At 52.9% G+C, this 15,813-nt stretch overlaps 4 protein-coding genes across 4 annotated transcripts; 2 read left to right on the top strand and 2 right to left on the bottom strand.

The window, feature by feature from the left end:
* Positions 1-867: 867 nt before the first annotated feature.
* Positions 868-1,305, top strand: PG997_002850 (uncharacterized protein; the record flags this gene model as incomplete). The annotated part of the gene is made up of 2 exons (XM_066807165.1): positions 868-1,058; positions 1,110-1,305. 2 exons carry the CDS (start codon positions 868-870, stop codon positions 1,303-1,305), a joined length of 387 nt encoding a protein of 128 aa, XP_066670783.1.
* Positions 1,306-1,958: 653 nt separating this feature from the next.
* Positions 1,959-2,580, bottom strand: PG997_002849 (uncharacterized protein; the record flags this gene model as incomplete). Its single annotated transcript, XM_066807164.1, has 2 exons — positions 1,959-2,273; positions 2,359-2,580. Coding segments are annotated over 2 exons (537 nt in total), but the record flags the coding sequence as incomplete, so codon positions are not given.
* Positions 2,581-10,745: 8,165 nt separating this feature from the next.
* PG997_002848 (uncharacterized protein) lies at positions 10,746-11,885 on the top strand (the record flags this gene model as incomplete). The annotated part of the gene is made up of 2 exons (XM_066807163.1): positions 10,746-10,787; positions 10,857-11,885. The coding sequence occupies 2 exons, from the start codon at positions 10,746-10,748 to the stop codon at positions 11,883-11,885; spliced, it is 1,071 nt and encodes a 356-aa protein (XP_066670781.1).
* Positions 11,886-15,038: 3,153 nt separating this feature from the next.
* Positions 15,039-15,755, bottom strand: PG997_002847 (uncharacterized protein; the record flags this gene model as incomplete). The annotated part of the gene is made up of 2 exons (XM_066807162.1): positions 15,039-15,477; positions 15,637-15,755. The coding sequence occupies 2 exons, from the start codon at positions 15,753-15,755 to the stop codon at positions 15,039-15,041; spliced, it is 558 nt and encodes a 185-aa protein (XP_066670780.1).
* Between the last annotated feature and the right edge of the window lie 58 nt (positions 15,756-15,813).

Here is a 15,813-nt window from a genome sequence, read left to right as displayed (position 1 = left end):
GGAGCAGGTTGCCAGGGTGGTCAAGTGCAGCATCATCAAGGAGATGATGACTTAACTTGGATATTAAGAGGTAATAGGTGTATGAGCTCCAGTGCGGTTGTGTGAAGAACCCCCTTTTAGAGATAGTTTTATGTTGGACTTTCTATTTCCCACGAGCCCTTATGGACTTATCGTCTTGTGTCATAATGTAGTGTAGGTGATATAAGCTAGGACCGATCATACCACAAGCTGGAATGAAGCGAGGACCCCTTCAACATGTTCCTCAATGCCATCAGAAGCAATCCTACAGCACTTTTATCTCGATGTGACCGCACGCGCCATCCTATGTCCGCACAAGATTCTCGAGACTTGTACCACCGGGGCTATATGTATCGGCGACAAATGTAGTTATCATGAGTGATACCTAAGAAGGTTTGTCAATAAGACAGATGAGTGTGGTATTAATGTACCTAACAGCAACCACAGCAGCATTCAGGCCCAGGTGTATTTCCCGGGTTGCACCCCATATCAAGCCCAGACACGAGTAAAGATTCATTCTTGGTATTACCTACAGAAATATACCTACTTACATATGTAATTAATTCAGAGTGACTTGGTCGCCCACCGGCTTGCTCGGCGGGCCATGTAGGTGGTTTGATCTACTTGACCACTGGTGCAAGACGATCAACCGGCCTTTGGTTTTGCAAGGAAGGCGCTGCTTACCCCCCAATTTCACTGCCCGTAGCTTCCCTCTGAACTTCATCCTTCCCAAAAACCACACCAACTTCGAATGGGCTGGAAAACATTTACCAGTGACCAACACTGTTACTACAATCAGCAAATACGACGGCAGGCCCAGTAACGTCCGCAGCACACCCGTTCCCCGGCATGTATTCACAGGAAAGTACCCCGCTCACGGCTGCCGCTCTCAGGGTCTGTCAAGTGAAGATCAGGCATCGCCTCAGAGAGGGTCGCAGGAAAGTCAAGTCCAGACTTCAGTCTACTGCTTACGTGGACCTCGCCGCAGACGACCAGAAGATCATCTTGGACGCCGTGAACAAGGAGTATCGTGCTCGGGTGTAAGTCTTCAACCCTATGCCACGACTGGTCCATCCCGCCTTTCTCTTTAGTACATTGGAGTCTTGGACTGACGCCGTCGATGCCAGGGAGGCCATTGTGCCCCGCTTGGGGAGAAACGAATACTTCCGATACGAGCACGTCATCAAGCAAGCCATCGTCAAGGTATTCAACAACTACATTCACTTGTTCCGCAATGAGGGCGAGGACCACCCGACCGTGGAGGAGCTTGCCAACCGCACGACCTGAAGATGCTGTTGTTGTAAGCCATTGTTTCCCGCACATACTGCCTGAGGCAAGACCAAGCGCTGATTCCGTTTTAGGGATCTGGCTTCGAGACGAAACCACACGCCGATATGATGAGCATACGACATACAGTGGTGTATTGCTCGAAGAGCGTCGGCTTTCTGTATTACTGCACGCATGTATCAGTTGGGTAGATGAGGACGAGAGCTTATAACACCAAGAGGATATGATTAATGGTGGCCTCGTGTTCAGTTCTACGGCCAGAATTAGACCAAGGCAGTCAATATCATACACCGCGCCTGTGGCACTCAGGACAACACTCTGAACCAAGTCTTGCAGCTTGTTTGTGCAATCCTCACATCGAACCTCCACGCCCATCAAAGCTGTCAACATCCATCCCAAGATCAACCAGAGCTTTGCCTATCAGTCGCGTGTGCCGTCCCCACTGTTTAATTAACCGGCACCCGAAATACATTGCCGAACTCGCGCAGACCTCCGACTTGAAGCGATGACACGGTCCCTGCCATCCGCGTAAGGGGTACCACCAAGCCCGGCCACCAATGTTCCCTCAAGGAAACCTGTCCTGGATGGAAGCCACTCCAATCAATATGCGTATGTGTATGGGAGCCGTATCGGAACCAGAGCTCCGCCGAAGATCATATCTGGGCGGCAACGGTAGGCCTGCTTCCCCCGCGCCGGGCCAGGACGTAGCCCAAAAACACCATCACCACGCACAACGCGAGGCCCACGAAGTCGAAAGAATAGTCCGTTATAGCACGCTGGCATCTCGGTATCGTCGGGTCGGCGCTGAGATCCGAATCCGTAACCATTAAGTCGGCACACGCCGGGGTAGGTGTCGAGTCCATAGTCGGACAACCGAAATTAAGGACTTTGTTATATCCTCTTGCAATTATCTCATCGTCGCTGGTTCCAGTACAGCTCGAAACGCTCTTGAGCGCGCTCGTTAGAATCTGATACCCTGGCATGTCAGCTGAATATCTCATTTATCGACACACTTCTCGTGCATGGAGGGCCCGGAACAACAAGAAGACTCACGATACCGCCGACGAGGTACACCACCGCAGCAATGCCGTCCATGACCATGGTGACTATCCCGGGGATGGAGTCCACCCAGAGCCCCGCCGCCCCGACCAGGCAGGTGACTATGGCGAAGCCGCCAGCAAAGCTGCTGAAGCCTATCTCCGGGGGCGCAGAGCCCACGCGCTGCTGGTTCGCCAGGCTAACGGACAAGCCGAACACTACCGCGCCGCAGATGAGCTGGGGTTCATGAGGTCAGTGGTGATGGTCTTCGGATCTTGCTGTGGGTAACGGGCGTGAGAACTTGCCATAATAACGCGAAGGCCGAGGGCTATGACTGACAACATGTTGATCCCAAACCCTTACGAGGTAGAATAGGTGGTAGTAGTCGTCTTGTTGAATTACAGAGGGGTAACGAGGATGCTTCAATACAATAAGATTAGAAGTAAGAACGGCCACTTGAAGAATCTCCAGGGCTGGAATGGAGCAGGCATATGAAGGATGACCACTCCGCCTATTGTTCCCCCTCTTCCTCGCCGACTCGTCTCACGGTCGAGAATTGCGTGTAGCTTGTTTACGTCGCACCCAACGTACGTGCGTGACAACAAACCGCATCCCCGTAGCACTGTCGCGGCCCAAACTTGCCCCGGATTGAATCGTCTGGTAGGCATGCTGCAGATAGGCAAACATTCGTGTAGGATGGCCCCTTCATACAATGAACGAATGTCGATGTCGTTCGGGTATGACGGCGATAGGCACCCCTCAAATTGGCGCTCTCGGCTGCCCGTCAACATGGCCTTTACTTCTTCTGCTCCGTTCACTCACCTTCCGTTGCCCAATTACTGCTGCCTTCATCCTTCGTGGTTCCCAGCGTCGCCTTTAACCCTGTCCCAGCCGCCCGTTCCCACCGACGGCATGGCACCGAACGCCCAAGTGTTTGGTTGACTCCCGTGTACTAGGGAGCGTTCGTCTCGCATGGCGCGGCGGCTGCACAAATCACGTGAGGCAGGCCCCGGGACCAGGACCGCGGTTCTTGGTCATCATCCGGGGTGGAGAAGCCTTCTGATGGATGATGATCGGAATTACTCATGATCGGGTTTGGATTACATGATTTCTGATCAGCAGATCCGCGACAGCTGCTAACAATCGCTTCTATGACCTGGAAAATAACTCATGGTGCGGAAACAGGTAATCGGCATAGGACAGTGAAGGTAGGATCCCGTTTGAAGTCCACGATGACGAGGTCCACGATGCACCGTTGCTTGGGCGGCCTTCACGATCGATCGGCCGCGATCCAAGTAGGCCAAAATACCTGCATCGGGCGCTCACCTAACCATATTCAGTCCCATTCCGTTTGATTCGGGCTTCAAGATGCAAAATGGCGTAAATTAAAAAGGCCCTCGAGTTGGAAGCCGGGCAACTCTAGAAGCGATTGCGGCCGATGGGCATCCACCCTTCCAGAAAATGGTATCGCCGTTTTTCCTTTGGTCCGTCCCGGCAAGATCTTCGATGTCGTCCCATTTCGGTTGAGACCAATTCCCACGCTACGGTGAGGCTAAAGCCAAACCAACTTTCCAGCAACCTGCGCGCAAACGCGAAGTCACGTCACTTACAAAACGGCCTCATATTTTTCCTTCTTCACGGTATGTCTTGTCTTTTCTTGGTTTAGACCAGGGCAGGAAGGGAAGAGACCCCGTTTACCCGCCTGCCTAGCCCTGCCACTATTCGCGGCGTAACGCCAATGGATAGGGGGCTTAGCGTAGCGCGCAGGCCAGCACCTGGGGCTCGGGACCGAGCCAAAATGGGCGCGCGTGCAAAGGTCCCCGTAGAAGAAGATGTGATGGAAGAACAGTCCAGGAGCGAAGCTTACCTCAACCGAGCTGATTCCGAATCGTTTCTCGCAAGAATTGTATGCTTTCAGATCCTCACCGTAAAGAAGGCCGGGAGCTGGTGCAGGGGGCATGGGACTGAAACATAACTTCTATTTCGATGGATTCCTCCAGTATTCCAGACGGCATCTACTCCTGCTACGTTACCGCAGTGTAAGCAGCACCCGCCCACGCAGTGAGTCAACCGAACAATACATGCGAGGAATTTGAAATCAGGAAACACGCTGAACATCAGGCCATCTCAGTTGCTCGACCCGAAGATCTGGGGCGCCCCCACATGATCTGGATCGGGAGCTATGCATTGGTGTTGTTGTCTTGGACGCACGGGAGGAGAAGTCGCCCTAGGCACTCTGAGAGAAAAATAGGGAAAAAAAGCAACCATGCAATTTTGATGGGCGTGGCTCGCATGGGCTTTTGACAATCGGGTTTTTTATGGCATCGAAGTTCAGTCCTGGGTGGGGGAGATTGGTTCGAGTGCTGTTGGCGCGTCCAAACTCCAGCCACCCACGTCCGGAATGGTGCTCCTGTCAACTAATTGACGTAGCCCTGCCGATAGACTAAACCTTCCTCCCGCGACAACGCTCACAGGTAGTCAGGTCGCTCATTCCACCATGTCGTAGGCAATTTGCGAAGTACTTCATATGGCATAGTCGTCTTCGATGGTCGGCAGCAAGCCAGAACTGATGTCATTTTGTACAGCGAGCGATATTTTGGTGTAGCTCGGGAACAGCGAGGCCAAACCGGCGAGACAAAGCCAATAGCGCGGCTCATAGTCACTGGCATTGTCTTTACGGCCTGCTGTGCTAGAGAAAGTAAAAGAAAGCCGGGCGTGGCCTCGGTAAGGGGTCAAACGCCCGAGCTTCTTTACCGGAATCCATAAACATGATGCTCAGCAGTTCAATGCCAAAACGTTCATATCAGGATAACACAGGAAAGGCGCATTCTTGAGAGGTGAGCCATGTGGTGGTGGATGATAAAGAAAGCTGAGTGGTGGACACGGGGTCCATGTCTTCCAAGGAATTCAACGATGAGGCCGCGGAAGCGGCCGGCCTCTACCCGCAGTCAATACCGATATAAGAACCGCAGAGAAATAACCTCCCATCATCTAGGGTTCTCAGTGCGTGTCCAAAAGACCGGCGTATGCATCGCTCGTGATAGCGTTTACAGGCCGTTCTCGGAACGTCTGCCCGGCCGTTGAGCTGCACAGATCATTGGCGTCCCATTGTCACGGGTTGGCTATGGTAGTGGAGCCATGTACAGTATGTTGTTGGGACGCCGTCCAGGAACGTGGTAAGTGGCCTGATACCTTGCAATGATTGCCGAGAGATCAGCCTTGAGTGGGCAGGCAATTGTGTAGTGTGGCGGGTAGTGAAGCGACGGGCGACTCTGACCGGGGCGCCAAGCTTCAAGCGTTGGGACCGTCGATGTCTCTATTCGCACTTAGTCTCGGCTGTGCTGTCAGTATCGAGATCTGCCCCAGGAATGTCGATGATGCGACCCATGTACTCATCTATGTGCGGACATTGCGGCGTACGGCTGATTGATTCGATTTAGTAGGAGACATTGAAGCGCCAATCTGCACTATACTTTTGTGGACGATTTGCAATAGATTCCGGACAGATCTCTTGAGCGGGAAGAACAAACTACCTATCAGGCCGATTTGCCCGAACGGCTGGTACCCTATGCTTGCTTCCTCACGCTAGGGAGGGGTTCGAAAAGAAGCGCATCTTCAAACTTTTGCCGACGGGTCTGGTGGTTACTATTTGTGAGGCTGAAAAAGAGGCCGTAAAGAGCGTCGAGGACCCTACCCGGTATTAAAGTTAAAAACGAGGATGAAGAAGCTGCCTGCTGTCAGTTTGCCCGCTCTCTTGGAATTTGGGATGCCATCAGAACTCTGTCGTCTCGGTCTCATAGAAGAAACGGGCTTGCATTCGCAGTCATATGTTCTTAACTACTGGCAAACATGGTTTGGTGGTATGCTGGGCCGCATATGCTGGGCCTCTTGCGTGACGGGAACTGGTTATGCCAATGAGGAAATCCTTTCGTGCCCTTTCTCAACCAATGGACCCCGGAGAGCTCCCACAGGCTGGGACGCTCTTGATTTGCTGAGAGGATGCGGAGAGGGAGACGACCGGATTCAGGGCCAGATACCTACATATTCAACTCTAAAGTCCGCAGATAGTTCGGGGGCTCGTCGATCTTCTGGGGGTTGCGACGTCAGGGTGGGCGCGGGCGGGCATTACGTCGTCGTGAGCCAGCTGCGCTGCACGCAAAATGCGAGAAGCAGAAAGATTATGGAGACCCGGAGCGCAGGACCGAGCACACCATGTCCAAATCCCATCTGCCAAAGCATGGCATTCTCTCCTCTCGAAAGAAATGGGCGAAAGGGCCTGGACAGTGGCGACTCGGTCGGTTTAGGAAAGAGATCGGCGGATTGTATTGGAAATAAGGAGTGCGCGGTGCGGTTGCTAGGAGCTAGCCTACCAAGTGCCTTGTTTTCCCTCTCTGTGGTTTGGGTGGTCTTGGTGGTATGCAGCGCAAGTCGTTCAATGGACTTTTCAGGTCGTGCAGAATACCGAATGTTGCTGTGGCAAGTGATTACAAAGCCACGAGAATGCTATGCAGTTGAGGGGTAATGTGGCTTGGTCGATATTGATTGGCGAATCGCCTCGCGAGTGCATGGAGCACGAGCTGGGAAAAATTGTTAGAGCAACTTGTATCTTTTCGACCGACTTCATCCATCTTGCTTTGTCGACGGCCGGAGCAGAGCAGAACGTCCGGACATTTTGCTCCGGAGGGGTCAGAGGTTGTTACCGACAGCCTGATTCCGACTCACCCATTCCTGTAACAGGGCTGAGAACCAGGACTTGAGGGTGCCATCCGCCCACAATGCCGTCCACAATATGCCCATCCCTCCACTGGAAACGCGGGACCGCTTTCTCCAGAATACCATCCACCACTATTTTCATTGTATTGAGCTTGGCGCTTTGCGGCTCGCTGTTGTTTCACTGCCCCACCGCTGGCAGGAACAGTCTCAAGCCCCCATAGCGCGCATCTAGGGGACCTACGTCAGAATCGAGAATTGCGAGCTGATCGTTCGAAGAAGAATCTTGGTATCTGCGCCTGCTTCCCCTATGCAATGCTAGCTCGGCCTCATTCGGCAATGGCTTCGCGGTCCAGGCAGACATGGGGAGCCGGACCTCACGACCGAGTTTGGCGGCCTAATCAAGCCTGCAGGTTGGTGCACTCCCCTTGGTTGGTTGGTGCCCGTATTGACAAGCCACCACCACGTACGGAGTATGCGAGAGAACCCTTCTTTTTCTGCAACCGAATCCGAGTATTCTCTTATCGCTGGACTGACCGCAAGCGTGGTCAAACTCGTAAGCAAAGCCGGTGACAACTTCCATTTGACACTCGCTCCAGACCGCCCACCCTTGCCCAGCCCCCTTCGTTCTCAGCAGGATATTCCTGCAGATTCCATTTCACAGCCAATGGTTGAGTGTGCTGCTCACACAAAATACACAAAATTCAATGGGAGCCTGGGTGGCCGAGCATGCTGCATGTGTAGCTCCCAGCGTAGACTCGGGCTACGGGTTCTTAAGTTCTCCGCTTATCGTTTTGTTCTTCGAAGCGACCATCAGCCCATGCAACCAATGATTGATAAATTCGCTGACATGTGTACATCGATGGTGAGATTGCCGAGCAACCACTCCAGTATACATAGGGCCATCAACGCGATCTGCAGACTCATGTATCTATCATAACATGGGATACGTGGGCAGTCTTGAAGCAAATGATCCAATGCTACATTGAAGGAATATTCGCATCAGTGAAGGTGCTGCTGTTGTCGTGCGTGCAACATCTGAGAGCCACGCGTTGTGCGACACGATCACAAAAAAATGCGACTTGTCACTCTGTCACAAGTCTTAGTCGTTACACCGTGTGCTGGGGCCACAGATCCTGGTCCAGCAGTGCGGACGATATGCGGGCACTCCGCTCCTGCTTCTTCCACGGGCTTTTCGAAGAAAAGCGCCTACCTAGGCTTTTCGCTACCGCTCTCGCCTAGAGAGTTTTGAGTTTGCTCCAGCCCATCCAGCATGCTAGACCCCTCGAAAGCAGGCAGCTAGGCTTGTGGCAGAACCCCTAAACCCGAGCTTCTGGCGATCTACCACTATTACCCTGCTAATCTTGACCTTGTGGTAGTGGTTAGATGTTGGAGGAGATCCAAAAGCTGAAGTACTGTAGTAGTCTCCATCAATAGCCGCTGATGCTGGGTGGGTGTACTTGGGCCCCCACCACTACCACTGTGATTCTGGTGGCAGCAGCTGGGCGTACAGTAGCAAGCGTAGCAGCAGCAAGTTCTAGCCAGCTTACACGGCTTTGTGCGGCTTACAGGCTCAGTGAAAACCAGGGCAGCCCATCCGCTAATTCACTGCTTGCGTAATAAACTGAAATATGTTCTCTCAATAATTGAAGCATTCAATTCAGGTTTGATCAATTGGGGGTTGAGTCGTGCAATGCAAATCGCTTTCTGGGAGGTGCTGTTTGAGTACGTTGCCTGGCCCCTCGTGCATACCACGCAGATGATTGGTATGCTCTCGGTTGAAACCACCACATTTCTATCAGGGTGTACCCATTCTATTGCAGCTCGGATGAGGCGGGACATGCAAGCGAATACCTGCGTGGGATGGCGGAGCAATGATTGACATATCGAAGCACCCGCAACGCAGCCCAAACTTGCAAGACTTGCTGTTGACGATGGCTGGATCTTCTGGCTGGATGGGTTCGTCGTGTCCCGCCTGTTTTTGTGTCCGGACCTGCCCCTCTAAAAGCGCCAATCCTCTGAATAGTGTGGGTTGAGTGGGAACTTTGAGATGAGGAGTGATGTAACAGTTAAACAACATCGTCGTTACTGTCGTCGCTATCCCCTCGGATCAAGGAGGATTTGCGCAAATCGTTGTGCGCCAAATCAGGACACTCTCATGAGTCTCGTCCGTCCCATAGCTTAAGGCCGTCCTGTCCTGGGCATCGGAAGAGGGAGAAGTTTCTCAGCAATAGACTTCAATACCACAGTACGGTAGACTTCTTCGAGACGGCATTGGGACAGCCCGATGGTCAGATTCGTATGGCGTGGGTTTGATCCTCGAACAAGAGGAAGCCTACCACAGCGGTAGACACATGGTTCACGATATAGTTTCTGGCAGCTTCAGGTTCATTATTTGCAGCACATATCGTAGGTTAGGTCCATCACAGTCGTCACAGCGACGCCTCTTGCATGTTACCTGCATGCATTACACGCTGCCTGCCGCCTTTTACCTAGCTACGAAAAAAGGAGGTATGTTCTCATTCTTAGGTAAGTCACAAGGAAACAAAAACCCCGATGGGCAACAGGCAGTCAGAACCAATGCGCCAATGGGAGACGGGCTACAAGAGGGAGAGGGTCCGGCCGGAGCAAAAGGTACGCCCAGCAAAGGCGCAGAGGTGAAGGAGGAAGAAAGAAAAAAGAACTGGGGCAGGAGGGAAAATTAGGTTCAGTGCCTCCCAAGCTCGCTAAGCCCAAGTCGGAGCTACTTCTACAAGTACCTGGCGCTCTATCAGATGCCTTCTGCGACCGGATCCTTGCAACGTCTCAGACCCAGCATGCTCTGCCATTGGTCCCGGGCTGACTTCATCTCGATCGATCGCGCCCTCGTGGAGTTCCCGCATCAAAGCCTTTGAGATCCTTGCCGTTGCGGTTGATCGGAGCTGTCTGGCTGCTGAGTACTTGCAAGCGACATGCTTTCTGGCGCGCGACGCTGCGCTGCCTGCGGTACCTTTGCCCTCAGTGCCTGTCCATGGGCGGGCTTAAGTTGCTTATTGCAAGGTTGCAAGGTTGCCAGTCGGAGACGGGCCATTTCCAGTTCCTCTTTTGTATATATAGATTTGGTCCCTGAGCCTGCCCACCCTTTTGGCCACCTCTTGAACTGCTTCCACTCCCAGGATAACTTTCTACTCACTCAGCATTCCGTCGTCAACACCAGAACTTTACTAGAAGTCTCTGTCACCAATGCTCAGTCCAACGTCTTGAGAACCCAACCGACAACCCCAACAAAGAAGCACCATACACTGCCACCGTCGCCCAACCACTGCAATACGGTCTACCGTTCTGTTAACTTGAGCAAGCAACGCGCGACCAAAACTACCTAACCAACCGATTAATCTGCCAAGAGCAAAGTGTACTCCTACACCGTCTTAGGCAGACTGGCAGCATATCCAAATAGAAATATACTTCCTCTACTTTGTGGTGTGGTGTCCCCAAGTCATACTTTATACCCCGCCTCTCCGCAGCGTACCAATCGCTGCAACAACACGGCCAGTTGAGAGCGACCTACCAGCTCGTCTTGTATCCTCTCATACTGTTAATCGTGCGGCGTGAACCAGCCCATCGACCCACTCCCAAACAGCAATCAGGCGTCATATTTGATACCAATCAACCAAATGCCTAAGCGATCCTACGACAGCTCGGCCGCAGCAACCATGCCTTCGGGTGAGCGTGCACCGCCTGCCAAGGCCTTGAAGGCAAGTTTCCTTGATGCAACCCGACGATTCAAGCATCGGGCTCAATCAGCTGACTGTGCATGACTCTAGACTGAGCGGTCTCACGAAGAGAACCAAGAGCGTGCTTACATCGCCGCTTCGAGACGTGCGGACCGCAGCCTGGAAGCTCGTGTGCAATCAGCAAGGATGGCTTCCGAGATACACCGCCGACGAACTGGCCGAGGCCTCAAGGTCACTGAAGAGATTGTCATCAAGGAGGAGATGTACGAAGAGGAGGAGGACGATCTGCCTCGTCAGTATAAGTACTTGACTGCCCATCTCCAGACGAACTCGCCGGCCATGAACCACCGAGTCAATGCCTACATCACGACACAGGCAGCAATGGCGACCATGGCTCGCTACAATGAGGTGAACAAGCTATTCAGCGAGTCGTTTCCTAGTGCGAATGCGTACCAGCAGCAACTCAATCAGTCCATGTACATGAGCCCGCTCTTGAACAATGGTAGCTCGCACTTCACGCCCACGTCGCCAACTCAGGCTGCGACCCCAACAAGCCATGGCGATCACTATGGAAATACGACCCGGCGAATCTCAACCGCAAGCACTCACGCATCCGCCTCGAACGCTGTCTCGTCGCCTCCCGCATTGTCGCCTGTGTCTGGGCCTACGGATACTTCCGAGTCTCGAAGCACTCCGCTCCAGACCCCTACTCAGGCGTTTCCCACGCTCGATCCCCAGCTGCAGCAACCTACTTCGTCGATCTTCACTTCTGAGCTCCCCAACGAGGTCAAGATGATGGCGAATGTTGACATGAACGACCCGATGGCTTCTCACTTTTTTGGAGGTGCCAACCCGTCGTCATTTCAGCTTTTTGGCCAGCATCCCGACGACGATTTGAAGCTCGACACCCTGAATGCCGCTCAACTGAGCGATGTTCAAAGTGGGCCTGGTTCCCCGCCGCAGTCGCTTAACTACGGCCCCGATTCGGCATTGTACTCCCCCATGGATCCTTTTGGCGGCCTCGATGGCGATTTTGATTTCAGTCGCATGGGTACCCCCGGCATGGGCATGAACGAAGGCGCTTGGGAGAGCTTTGTCGATTTTGGGTCGGAGCAATAGTGCAGGCGCGCACGCGTTTATCGCAACGAACAGGCTCCGACGCACGGCACACGCACAGCATCGCGCGATGCCTTTTTCGACTTTCTTGTTAAAAGTCATTTGTTTTCTTTTATTTATCTGCTCGATGATACCACGCATAGCGACCTATTATGGTTTGATTTCGTTGTATTATACAACCCGGCATAGGCCGACCAGGTCGTAATTGCGTAGCACCTGAGGGGGATATGGAACGGCGTACGGCACCTTTGGATTTCGGCATTTTCTACTCTTTTCGACATACGATACCAACTTACGAGCTACGTCATCTCGCCTAGCGAAGTTTACGTTTGCTCCGACCGGTTTCGCGTTTTCTTATCTGTTCACAGTGTACCTGTTGTTGGTCGCACGCACGGTACGCACTTTGGTTGCTTGCGGCACTCTACCTAATGTCTCGAATTGGACGACTTGCCAGACGCCGACGAAGCATTTCCTTATGCTACCGATGCCATTTGAATACCCACGACATTCGAATATTACGAGACACGCCTGGATGTTATTAGACATATATCAGCGATGGAAGAGGGGGACACTCACAAGATGTTTTTTTGAAGCTCGGAGTACCCCCACACAAGCCTGGCGATTTTAGTCGCCAGCACGCAGCGGCACATTTCCCTTCCACGGCTGCCTGCAGGTCCCTGAAATATGGCTGCATGGCTTCGCGTGGGGTTACGGGATGGGAGAATAGGAGATTGGGCGCCAGCCGCGCTGGGTGACCTCAGCGCGCGAGGTGTGTCACTGTTAGTTACGAGTCGGGCAACTGGGGTTCGACGCTCTCTCTGGTCATGTTGCGATTGAACTTTGGAGAAATGACATTTATCGCAAGCCAAACGAGGAGACCTGCCACAGGCATATATGGATGGGTTTGCGAATTGCTACTCGTTACCAAGGCTCTTTACTGCCACGGTTTTCAGACTGCAAAGGACTTACTTGACTGGCAGACAAAAAATACGTAAAATATACAAAAGTGGCAAAAATTCGCACTGCTTTGCGCCTCACTCCCGTGAACTCTCCCTCCGATATTTCTCATGTGTTTCGAGCCTCGGGCCGTCTGCCTAACTGCTTCAGCTCGTCGTTTCAAAACAGCCCGACCATAAACTCTCATGGACAAGTAACTTTGGCACTCTGTTTCTGGATGCTCCATGGGAGGCTTTCTGTTCGTTATTATCCAGTGTTGCAACGTCTTGACTCTCTGAGCCCCGGCTATCAGCAAAATGTCCCTCCTTTCTGCTTTTCTCTTCTTGTTCCTCGTTCCTCACCCCTTCTACTTCCATTCGAAACCTGCCGAGGAACCCCCCCTCCTCAAGCCAAGGACGAACATGTGGGAGCTTAACTTTGGGAAACCTTATTAGAGCAAGATGTTTGAACTGCGGGGGAAGGGTCTCTGGGGAGGGAGGCAGGGAGGGAAGAGGTTGGATTATGCGCAGTGCATTTTTGCGCGTCCGTCTCATGTACGGTTAATACAGTAGACTTGACTTGACTGCTGCGGAGATATCGTCGAGCATGAGCAAACGTTGAGCTAAAACCAGCAGGCCCACGCGATGGATGTTGAACGCTGCAGCCTGCCAGATGCACAGACGTCGAAGTTACTCCGAGCAAGGGAAGATCCAGGGGTCTGGGGTCGAGTGATGAGCAGGAAAAGGGGAGGGGGAGCACATTTAGGCTTAGTAACGGCATAAGTAAGGGTCCCGGTCTTTATGCACGTGTGAACTCTCCCACGTGTCCTTCTCTTCTTCGTTCTCCAGGGCTGTGGCGGAGTGGAGATGGTTTCTCCCTTATCTGAACTTCAGAGAGAGAGATGTTGGCAATGGGAGGAGGTACTACGTTACCGGGCATAGTTTAACTCCCCCTACCAAGTATTGCAGGGCAGCCAACATACCGTTTGCACCAAAATACAGTGTTATTTCAATGCAATCGTCCCATCCCAGCTTGCGCACCAGAAATAGTGTAATATCTAACCGTATTTAACTTGACCAATCGACCCTTCAGATTCCTTCCGGTAACATTGGTAACTTGACGTTCTTGGGCTTTGATCGCTGTGTTTCTCTCAGAAACTACCCACCCCTTCCAAGATGGTCAAGCTAGAAGTCAAGCCGAGAAGCTCGCACACCAAGCACTTGACTGAGCTGTAAAAGATGGTTTTCTAGCGCCATACTTCATGCAAGAGTTAAACATAGCCTGGCAGGGTAGTAGATCCGAGAGGGGGAGCCGTGCTGGGGAAAGTTGGGATGGGAACCCCAAAGGAGCAAAGCGATGCATAATTCCTCGTCTCTTCGCACGGAAGCCGAGGTCTAGATGCGACGCTTGTAGATAGCACCGACCTGTTCGAGGATAGCTTCGTGAAAAAGAAGGTTCGTCCCCTCCAGGAGTCCCTCGCGACCTAGCCACTTTGCGACTTCACCGTCGCCAGGCTTACGTGAGCGGGACTCTGTGATAGGTCCCGAGGGAGCCTGCCCGCCTCGCTCCGCCGCAGGACACGTAAGGCAAGAAGAACGAAAGCAGTGCATAAAGAAGTTCGGACGACAATTCTGTAGATAAGAACCCTTCTTCGATCGTGGTGACGATTGTGTCATTCCGCGATCGTGGTCGTGGTCGTGTCGACAAGTGTCTGATTCGCCCGGTCGTGTGTACCTACCTCTTTCCTTTCTGCTGATAGCCTAAAGATCCTCTCAGTAACCAGTAAAAGTAGTAGCGTCAGGGATAAGACAAGGAGGCTGGGCTCTACCAGGTGACTCTTCAGGGGCTTAGAGGTTCCCCTTCATGACATTGACCTCTGACGTGAACAGTTGCGAAGATGGGTGCATGGCAGGAAGTAAGTGATCAGACCAAGGCATATAGGGTATCAGTGTCTATCGGTAATAGTAAGCAAGCTGTCCAAACAGATGGCTGTTGAAACGGCACCCTACGACTCACGCCCTCCGCCAGGCAGCTCGATGGGCTCTTGAGGCGGGCACTTCATCTGCGTGGGCTCTACCATCAGCTCAGACAGCAGCCTGTCATCTGCCTCGTGTGATTGATGTTGTTGCTGCACCTTCTTCCCCGTATCTCCCCGTCTAACTCTGCCTTGTCATATCTAGTCGGTCTCTCGACTTCTGCAGAGGTCATATTCGTTGCGCGCTAAGCGCGCCGCCTAGACCACAGCAAGACCATCCCAGCAAGGAAGCACAAGATGGCACCAGGGGATACGCCTACGCCGATAGCCGCCTTCGCCCCCGTCGACAAACCCGTGTCGGCCTTCCCCGTGTCGACAGACTGGGGCGCAGCATCGCCCGTGGACTTGGGAGACGACGACACTGTTGATTTTACTGCCGTTGTCGTTGCACCGACAGAAGGAATGCTGCTAGCACTCGTCGTCATTGGCGGCACGATCCGTGAAGGCGTCGCCGTAGGACGTCGAGGGCAGCGGCTCGGACGACCACGAGGTCTGGCCCCGCGATCCATGTCGCTTCCTCGACGACGACGTAGCGGTAGCCGGCCGGGACGGGTGTCCGGTCGGCGGGTACGGTCTAGTTGTACTCCATCTGTGTGGTCCTGCATCCGTAAAGCCCATTCCACTCTGGAGTTTCTGCATAGTAAAATGCTTTCTTGTCTGTGATCGTTTTGGTAGGCTGTGTGTATGTTGTTGTTGCCGGTACTTGACAATACAATACACCACGGAGAGAAAAACGAAACAAACGTGCCTAGGTACTTACTGAATATTGTCGTACTGACATACACGGGGTCCTCGGCGGCCACCAGGTCATCCAGCCTTCCTCGTTCACCCCATGCACACCTCCCGTGTTTCTGGGAGAAAGTCCTTACCTCGCTGTAGTCACTGAGAGAGTTCTCATCCATCTTTTTACTCGACCAGGGACCATGCCGCAAGCAAATGCAAAGGATGTATGGGGTAATC

This window comes from Apiospora hydei (assembly GCF_038363865.1).
Source record: "Apiospora hydei strain CBS 114990 chromosome Unknown utg000004l_segment0_segment0, whole genome shotgun sequence".
NCBI classification, from domain to species: Eukaryota; Fungi; Ascomycota; class Sordariomycetes; order Amphisphaeriales; family Apiosporaceae; genus Apiospora; species Apiospora hydei.
The sequence above is the reverse complement of the archived record's forward strand: the minus strand, read 5'-3'. Positions and strand labels throughout refer to the sequence as shown.